This window comes from Magallana gigas, chromosome 6 (assembly GCF_963853765.1).
Source record: "Magallana gigas chromosome 6, xbMagGiga1.1, whole genome shotgun sequence".
NCBI classification, from domain to species: Eukaryota; Metazoa; Mollusca; class Bivalvia; order Ostreida; family Ostreidae; genus Magallana; species Magallana gigas.
The window spans coordinates 39,435,653-39,445,987 of record NC_088858.1 but is presented as its reverse complement, the minus strand read 5'-3'; the positions used below and the strand labels follow the sequence as shown (position 1 = coordinate 39,445,987).

The following is a 10,335-nucleotide window of genomic DNA, read 5'->3' as shown; positions in this document are numbered from 1 at the left end:
TGAGAATTTTATGATGACTAATTTACTTTTTCTTGATTTCTGTTCTCAAGGCACTGGAGATTGATAAAAAAAATACCCCAAATGAATGTTTTATTTGATAAATTTTTATATGGCAAATTCAACTAGTGAAATGCCATAGAAAATTCCCCAATTTCAGTTCAGACTTGTGTTGTTACTGTGGAGGGGAAAGATGGGCCGCAAGATGAAGCAGGGGCACAAACCATTTGTTATGATTGTTCAATTGCAAAAACTCAACCTTTGAAAAGGAAACAGAAACAGCTAAAGAGAACAAATTAAAACAAATATTTAAACTTTACCAATGTATCAGCTTGATGAATATCTGCTGATGAGTACACAAATAAATCATAAAATATGGGTTAACGTCATTGTAAATTTTGTCTAAAAAAAAAAAAAAAAAAAAAAAAAAAACCTGCCTGCCTCATGAAAATTTCAAAATTTTGGCCCGAGAAACTAATGATTAATTTTTTTTGGCCTTATCTAATTTTTTTTTTTTTTTTTTTTTTTTTTTTTTTTTTTTTTTTTTTTACAAATTAAGCGTCCATTGCTGAACACTCTGCTTACAAATGGGCATAATCGCTTACTGATAACAAACACACGCAAAACGCTCATATATATTATTTTACCGAAAGTATACATGCATGTAATTGCAGTAGAGATAGGATTATATTTTAGTTAATACAAAACATGAAAAGAGTGAAGAGGTTTGTTGTTTTTTGGTTGTTGTTTTTTTTTGGGGGGGGGGGGGGGAAGGGGTTTGGCAGTGGCCAGTTTTTATTTGTTTTGATGGTTAATAAATGATGCCACCAAATTTGATCTCAGTCTCACTTTTACAAAAGGAATATATAGTGCAAAAGTGAGACTGAGACCAAAAGTAAGCTTGTCAAACTTTTATGGTCCAGGGCTTTGGTGTTGTATATACCAACCCTGCGATCAGATTCACTTAAATGTTAAAGATGTTTTGACCCCTTCTCCCAACAATTTTTGACTTCATAAATTCAGATAGAAAAGTTAACAAAAGAGGAACTTGAACTTAAACAAGCACCCCTCCTGCTCCCTCGAAACAATGACCTCTCACTGACTCCTCATAAACCAATTACTGGAACAGACCTTGCATTGAAATTCAGTAAATAAATTATAAGTACACACACAGTATATACTAGAATACACAAATTTAACATATAAAATATTTTGTATGTATAAGCATGGGCAAAATCAAAAAAATGTTTTATACAACATTTGGGTTGCATGTTTTTGTATTCACATTCATGTATATGAATATATCCAAGATGTTTGCACTATGGTGATGCATAAACAACAGCTCATCATATATGAATCTTTCTTCAGTTTCAATGGAGATGGGTAACCCTTGGTTAGTTGTCAGTTCTCTGCACATTCCTTGAAACATTTTGGTCGTTCTGTCCAAGCAGTGATCTCTGGAGCTTCTGTCCCCTAACACTCCCGTACCTGTTCCAGTACATGTTCCAGTGTGTGACCTCTCTCCGACAGTCATGACACATGACCTGTTTCAGTAAGCATGCTCTGCAGTAATAGCTCTGCCCTCTCCTCTATATATGGCTGGTGCACCCATGCTGATGTGTAAAACATGACAGAATCCCGGCTGACAGCATGGCAGACATTTTCGTAAATGACCTGTTTCAGTTCACATTCCTTCAGGTACATGACTGATATTTCTTCTGCAGCTGATGCTTGAAATAAAAAAAGGTGAGATTAAAGTGAAGTTCAATCATTCTAAATGTATATGCATGTTAGATTAGAATTCTCTTCTTGTATAGAATATTTCATTTATTCTATCTATCAACTGATAAATATTTATGACACGCATATGATATACTGGTATGTAATACATAAGTACATTACATTTTAAAAAGTTACAAACATATAATCCATATATAATCAGTATTACATTACTAAATTTATTTATCTAAACTCACCAAAATCTTTTGTTAACCAAGTTTGGAACATAACATCACAGTCATTTTTATACTGTGACAGATTCTGTACACCATTGAACTTATTTGCAACAGCTTTCATCTTCAACACAAGTTTTTTCTGTCAAAAGAAATTATACGTTAATAATCTATTAAACACTTTTTGTTTTTAAAAATCATTAAATGATTATCTTAACTTGTTGTGATCTTACCAATTTTTGCACACAGCTGTGAAGGTCTTCACAAAGTGACTCCAGTTTTTGTAAATCAGATGAGTTATCTGGCCGCTCTGCATAATCTTCATTAGACTGTAATCTAACACAAGATTCTTGTGAAAACAATCTTCTAACTACATATACCAAATAATCTTTTGGTTCTATCTGCAGATTTAAGCTAAATTCTATCTATGTTAATTTTTGTTCGATAGAGGTCGAAGCCCTCTAACTGGCCCAAATGACCCTTAAGAGTCAAGCTTTCCCTTTAGATAACGTGTATATGAGAGAATATTGAATATTTAGGAGATATTAAATCATAATTTATGAACCTGAAAACCAAAATGGTGGTCTGTACTCTGCCATTGGAATTCCGCGCCAAAATCTCATTAGTCTGTATCATCCAGACTGTTGCGTTGTTTTGTGCTGTGTTGACTCACAACATAAATATTTGGATGATACACACTAAAATTTCATCAAACGAGATTTGTTTAATCCTTAATTAAAATCCCAGTATTTCAAATTCAAAAGAAATTTTGAAATTATTGTTTGAAAGTTTAAACAATGTTCTCAAACTACTTGTTTTAATTTATTTTCTTTCCAAATTGTTCAGAGCATTGTTACTTTGACTGAAATTGTCAAGTAATGTCTGCTTGAAGAGATCTGCTAAAGTGACCTCACAATGTAGACTAAGCACACAACCTTTAATGTACTGAATAAATAGACATGCATGTTTTCAATTTATAAATAAAACTGCCAATTATGATAATCCAAATGAGTGAAAAGTGAGATTTCTTAATGAAAAGGAATTTCTGAAAACTTACAGAAAACTTATTCTGATGTTTGCCATCTCTGTTATGACATCTGTTCCTTCACGGTTTATTTTACTCCACTTTTGAACAGCGTTGTAGATGTCAGCACACCCATCTTTTACCTGTCTTTCATTCCCTGTTAGATTGGCAGTTTTGTTAGTAGATTTTGGAGAATCTGAAAGAAAGAAATTGTCGATATTCCTATCAAATTGTCAGTGTTTTATCATTTTAGATTCAGACTGAAAGATCTTACATGTCTCTGGTGCAACATAAAGTTCATAACCATGATAACAAGATGCCAAAATGACCATTTAACCCGAAATCACTCGGTTTACTGTTTTATCAACTCTACAGTTGATGAATTACTCACTGCTCACTCGAACAGGTGAAAAAAGTTTGCTGACAGAACCATCACTCTCTTTACTAGACCTAGACATTTTTTATTTCATTTTACTAAAAATATGTCGGATGTATCTTTAGCACGCTAAATGCAAGAGGGATCCAAAATAAAAAAAAATTCCGAAATAATACGTAACTAGTTTTAGGGGTTTTTTCACTTCTTTCCATATTAGCACTAATTGAATTTTTTTCATCAAAATTTGACTTGAAAGTTTTATAAATTTGTTTCTTATTATATCTATGTTCTTCATCACACGAATTATTTTAAGAACAGTTTAACATTAAAATAAAGTGAAAGTAGAAGTTGAAAGTCAACATGAAGAAAAAGAAAAGTTTTTTAAAACCGTGACAGGGCATCTCAACTGAGTTATAGCATGATGGAATCACTTAGTCACTTGGCTTTCGTGATAATTGATTACCTAAAACAGCGGAGATCGGATGTCATTAACGCTAAAATTGTATTAGCCGTTGCTGCATCTTTGATTGCTGTGGTTGTTATCAAGAAAATTGTGGATTTCTGTCTTTGGTACAGGTACTACACAAAACTAATGAAACGCGTGCCTGGTCCGGAAGATACACATTGGCTGTATGGAAATCTACATCTGGTATGATTCTTTTTCTTCAAATAGAAAAAAATGGAGAGAAAATAAAACAGACCACTTGCAGAAATTACAGACGTAGTTTTATCCTATAACTAGGATGAAACAGATATATCAATGACCACATTCTATTTTTTATTTTCATGTATGATTCAAAACATTTTTAACATGTTTAATACCATAATACAGAGACTCAGTTTGAGGTATTTTTTTTATTCTTTAGCTGACAGACAGACATTCAGACCAGTTGAAACTTGGACAAGAACTGACTGCTAAATTTCCAAGAATGTATTCAAAACATTTTTAACATGTTTAATACCATAATACAGAGACTCAGTTTGAGGTATCTTTTTATTCTTTAGCTGACAGACAAACATTCAGACCAGTTGAAACTTGGACAAGAACTGACTGCTAAATTCCCAAGAATGTATAAGTTCTGGATCGGACCATTTAATGCAACTGTTGTTTTGAACCACCCAGAAACTATTAAACAGATTTTAACACATGCAGGTTTGTTACATATCTTCAATCTATGCGAATAGATAATTTTTATATATATATATAGCTATCTAATCAAGATTTCATAAATACTGTTTATAAGTTTGGATATACATGTATATTGACATTTGTAAACATGCTTTTTACCATAGTTAAGTATAAAGTTAAAATAAATTTGTGAACCAATTCAGAAAGCAATGAATCGTCACAGTCTTACAGAATATTCTTCTATTCTCAAAGGATATAATCCTTAGAATTTGGAAAAAGGTAAAATAGAATTAACTGAGTTATATAAACTGTATTAACCATTTAATCAAGTTTGACAATTTTTTAAAATAACATGTTTAATGCACATACATTAGGTGTTAGAATCATTGGACGGGGATTTTAAAGAGTGCCAAAAATGTACAGTGTATTTGTAGGTCAAATGTTTGCGCTAGCTAACAAAGAAAAATAATGCTTGGGAAAGGTTAAGTGTTGTTTGATATTTCTTATGATGAAAGGTATTATGGTAATTTTTTTTCTTCATTTCTTACTTCCTAAGGTGGTATGGGACACCTGTCGATATTAATGTGGATAAAAAAACACAATAATTAAAATACTTTCATTTCTTTGTCCAAAAAATATGTTTTAAAATTTTGGGAAAGGTAAGAGTTATAAAAGTCCAAGCAAGATTTCGAACTCATGACTTACAGATTCATAGTTAATGCTCTAACCAATTACGCTATGCTGTTAGGTAACAATTTCAGAAAAGAAAAGATTTGAGATAATTGTTTATTTCAATCGGAAATACGTTACAATATGGAGGTGTCCCATACCACCTTAATCTGAATTGCTTTGAAATAGTATTGTGTTGTAGATTCCTTCTAACTGAACATGAAATTAAATTACTTTTATAAATGAAGTTATACATGTATTTAAAGGTTTTAACAAATGACTCTTTCTTAGATTGATTGTACATGTATTTCTATATGAACAAGACGAGTAGCTAAAAATGTTTATTCTGAATTCACATTGTAAACCCATTTGCTACAAAGCTTAGATTTAATGTAAAAGTTCCTTTGTTATTATTGCAGTGATTGTCAAATGTGGTTAAAGTTAATTTCTTTTGTTTATATATTTTACTTTCAAAAATTAAGTTTCTTTTTGCCATAATTATTTTTTTGCATATAAAAATTGCTATAGGCACAATGGTAAATTTTTGTACCATAGTTTAAATTTGATTAAATGTTAATTTTGATTTGATAGATGAACTATATACAGGGATATTTTTTTTTTTTACTTATGTACATCAATAATATCTAGCATTCAAATTGGTGGTGTTTGGTGTGAAAAAATGGAACAAGAATATTGAAAAAAAAGCAAAGAATTTTTTTCTGTAGATCCCAAATCCAAGGGCTTTGGAGGGGCATACCGCCATGTTTATCCATGGCTGGGGGAGGGGCTACTTTTAGCGGACGGCAAGAGATGGAGTAGAGCAAGGCGACTTTTGACCCCTGCTTTCCATTTCAATATCTTAAAACCCTATGTTAACATCTACAACAAAGCTACAGATCAACTGGTGGTGAGTGATAAAATACCAATAGTCTCTTAATCTAATTTTTTAAAGATTATGTCAAAAAAGAGAGTTATTGGCAGTGAATTAAATAAACTTATGGAATTGGGTATTTTGCAATATGCATGTTTTTTACAGAGAAAGTTTGAGTCCTATGCAGAGAGAGGTGTTAGCTTTGACCTTATTAAAGAAATGAGTTTATGCACCTTGGATATTTTGCTCCAATGTATATTCTCCATGGAAACAAACTGTCAAGAAAGGTTTTTATTTGATTTGTTTAACTGGTGTAATTTCATTTTCATAAACTGTATCCTGTAAAGCATGAATGTTCTTTGGGTATGGCTTGGTTAATATCATGATTTGTCGGTAAAATATTCCATCATACACTATGATTGCCTATTATGATGCTAGTATATGATTGTCTTTGAAACTAATTCTTTCTTATCTATGGGTCAACTAAAAAACATACATAGTCTCATGAACCAACCATTATTGCTTTTTAAACTATTCACCCCCTTATAAATCGATGATTTTCCTTTTATGTGTTTTCTTTTCAAGGTTTTAATGAAACATGTGAAGCAACTACATTTCTGATTTTCATTAAATAGGGAGTCAGAATATGTACAGTATGTCCTAAAGCTGGGAGAAATTTGGAGTAAAAGAAACAGGTACTTGACAATTTATTTGACAATTAGATAAGGCCAAATAACCCCTTACATAGAGACTCGATCAAAAACAAATTAAACTCTGAAGAATGGAGTTTTTATATAAGCACTAGCTGCCATGCATCATGATAAAGTGTAGTTTAATTAGAACAATAAAAGAAAGTTGTCTCCCTTGTCTATAAAAAAAGGATGAAGTGGAAATGAAAAAAATATTTACAAAATAAAAGTATATGTAAAAAGAATTTAATTTTTTGGAGTGAATAGTGTTCACAGATTATTTCAGTACATGTGGTAATTAATTAACAATGATTTTAATTTTTATAGGAAACTATGGCTGTTTCCAGACATCATCTTTTACAACACAAAATTGGGCAGGCAGTTTAAGGACCATTGTGACAAAGTTCACAAGATAGCGGAGGACATCATCAAGAACCGCCAACAGGAAATTGTAAGTTTTCCTCCCATTGTCAGTGTTGCTTGTACCACTGGTATACTGGTATATTTGATTATTTTGATAGAAAAGAATGATGATGTATAGAAAGATACTCATATTTGCATGTATGTTTTGGAGTTTCAAATCTCAATTCAAACTATGCAGTCATTGGACAGGATAAACTTTTTCGTGACAGTTGTCATAATGCTAATCAAACAAAAAATCACCAAAAATGTTTTATGCTAGCGTTTGTTTTTGTTTTAGGACCAGTTAGATGGAATGAGTGAACGGCCATATTTAGATTTCTTGGATCTGTTACTGCAAGCTAAGGATGAAGATGGAAACAAGCTGACCAAGTCAGAAATTAGAAATGAAGTTGACACATTTCTATTTGAGGGTATTTATGTTAACATGCTTTATTACAGCAGAGTTTGTTAGAAAACAACTAACCCAGATGTTAATAACTTAATGGAATAGGAGGAAAGACCACATGTAGGATCGAACCCAAGACCCTTTAAAACAATGCTCTACTGGCCGAGATAACGAATAACCAGCTAAAGGGTTAACGCATTAGCTAGTGTTAGTAGGAGCGTATGAGTATTGAGCTTATATGTACACAAAATTAGTTTTACCATTAAAGTAAAAAAAAATTATCAAAAAACCTGAGGGCTCAATTTTACATATAGACTCCATAGTCACTCTCCCCTCCTTTTTCCCTCCATCCATTAACAAAATGATTACTAGGACACTGAACTTCTTGGTTAGTCAAATGTTCAAATTGCTAGAGAAGATGGCATTGTATAGATAATCAGCTTTACAAACCCAATTTAAGATAAATCGATATAAAATATTTGTGCCCTTGATCTGTAGGACATGACACCACAGCTTCCTCCATTAGCTGGCTTCTGTATTTACTGGCCCAGCATCCGGACTACCAACAAAAAGTTCAGGAGGAGCTGGACTCTATCTGGGCCAACAAGGCTACTGAGTGGACCCAGTGGTAGGTCTTACATAGCATTTAAAAGACAGAAGATGGGGCTAGTTCATATGTTTGATGTATTTTTACATTCATGATTGTTGGCATATTTTTAGCAGTCAGAGAGAGAGAGCGTATTTATAGTTTTTTTTTTCAAAATGGTAACATAGAATACTGTTATGAATTTAGACCTCCTAACCATGACTGTTTTAACCTTTTTAATTTGGAGGTGCTTTTTAATACTACATGTATTTTGAAGGGAGGATTTGTCCCACTTTGAATACCTGACCATGTGTCTAAGGGAATCCTTGCGAGATTCTTCCACAGTGCCTTTGATTCAGAGACTTGTACAAAGGGAGATGACTATAGATGGCAAAGTATTCCCACAGAACACTCTCTTCACAATTGCTATAAATAGTGTCCATCATAACCCAGCTGTGTGGAAAAACCCAGAGGAATACCGCCCAGAACGGTTCTCACGGGAAAATAACTCCATAGACAATTTCTCATACATTCCTTTTTCTGCAGGTCCAAGGTAAAAGAATTAAAAATTAGGAGTATATCAAGTAGCAATTTTGATCGTGCTTTCACATATCAATACTTTAAAATACGACTTTCATTTTTTCAAAAATAATTTACTCCAACGAATGTGCATGTTACCGGTAGGTCTGTAGAAGAGACAATTCATGTGAAAGGTTGGGGATTTAATTCAATACAAGTTTACAATCTTTTGTTGAATATGAAATCTGCCATCTGCTTAACAGTTGAGTTGAGTGTACTGTTTAATAATTTGTAGGAACTGTATTGGGCAGAACTTTGCCTTAAATGAAGAGAAGGTGATTATTTCCAGAGTGCTGAGACAGTAAGTCAATCATATATCTTCACAATAATTAACACAACATGTAAAACATTTGAACAAAAATCAAATTACAGAAAGTTAATATAATTTTAAATAAAAGGTTTTTTTTCACCAGAATTAGATTTATCTGCATATAAAACATGAATTTCTTTTTTTATATTTCAGTTTTAGTGTAAAACTGGACCCAAACTTTACTGTAGAAAAGAAAATTGGTCCTGTGCTGAAGGCCGAGGGAGGAATTCGAGTGTTTGTCACCAAACGCAATGTTTGAAATGCTTGAATATTTTTTTATAGAACATTGAGAATCCCAATTCTAAAAAGCATGTACCGGTACATGCACTGAACAACTGCTTTATGTTAATACTCGTTAAATATATATACTGTAAGTTATACATGTATAACAAAAATTAAGCGAAACGTGAATGAAATGGACGCTACCAACTGTTTATTCTTAACTGCAGATAATACTCTTCATATATTCTTGTAACACATTTAAGGTAATATACATCTGTATGATATTTTGGCTTGCATGTTTACAGCATAATGAATTATATATTTGTTACATGTACAGTATACATCTAATGTATATCAGATGCATAATGACTGTATAAAATTGATATGCAGAGCAAAACAGAAACTTCTTCGTTTTGGAATAACTTTATTAAAAAAAAAATTTATACACCACAATGTGGACTGGAAACAATTTTTTTATTTTTGTGATGTTATATTGATCGAAATAGAAATCGTATACTCGGTACAGTCATTTGATTCTTTATTTAATGAACATGATTTGTATACATGTACTCTTTTAAGAATGTGATGAATAAGACTACTTGAAAGTGTTGTTATTTTAGGGTATTTAGCCACTTCCATGACGTATGTACCATTCAGTAGCAGCAAGATAACATGTTGAAATTTATCAAGTTATTTCCAACTGATTGTTTTCAAGTAAAATTTTCAACAACAAAAATCATGAAATTTGTATTTAGTTTAATGTGCAACACTTTGCCAATGAGAAACATTTATTGCTTGCTGCTGATGTAATCATTTTACGTTTACTGACTATATAAAGGAATTTAATACTCTTTGTTCTGCCATTAAGTTTTCATAGATTTTTTGTGTAGAACAGACAATGTGTTATTATATTTGTTTGTGTTCATTTTTGTTTATATTGTTCATAGTTAAGTTTTTTCCTTGTTTTCTTTTTTACTTCAAGACTGTTCATATAAAAATGATATTGTAATTATTGGATAAATACTCAAGAGGTTGCATATTTTTATTTAGCTACTTTACTAACAATTATACATTTTAAAAGTTATTTCTGTGTTTGTTTTTTTTTTTACATGTATTCATAAAG

General features: G+C 31.8%; 2 protein-coding genes across 2 annotated transcripts; one reads left to right on the top strand and one right to left on the bottom strand.

Annotated features, from left to right (window-relative positions):
* Positions 1–1,191: 1,191 nt before the first annotated feature.
* On the bottom strand, positions 1,192–3,497 carry LOC105341792 (cyclin-dependent kinase 2-interacting protein). Its single transcript, XM_011448500.4, has 5 exons — positions 3,365–3,497; positions 3,007–3,169; positions 2,183–2,285; positions 1,974–2,091; positions 1,192–1,727 (listed from the first exon to the last, which is right to left on the bottom strand). The coding sequence occupies exons 1-5, from the start codon at positions 3,429–3,431 to the stop codon at positions 1,528–1,530; spliced, it is 651 nt and encodes a 216-aa protein (XP_011446802.3). The 5' UTR covers positions 3,432–3,497; the 3' UTR covers positions 1,192–1,527.
* A 174-nt stretch (positions 3,498–3,671) lies between these two features.
* On the top strand, positions 3,672–10,296 carry LOC105341791 (cytochrome P450 4F2). The gene is made up of 11 exons (XM_034467941.2): positions 3,672–3,998; positions 4,355–4,502; positions 5,873–6,054; positions 6,184–6,305; positions 6,654–6,713; positions 7,035–7,158; positions 7,408–7,540; positions 8,014–8,143; positions 8,379–8,654; positions 8,916–8,981; positions 9,144–10,296. The coding sequence occupies exons 1-11, from the start codon at positions 3,768–3,770 to the stop codon at positions 9,247–9,249; spliced, it is 1,578 nt and encodes a 525-aa protein (XP_034323832.1). The 5' UTR covers positions 3,672–3,767; the 3' UTR covers positions 9,250–10,296.
* The last annotated feature ends 39 nt before the right edge of the window (positions 10,297–10,335 follow it).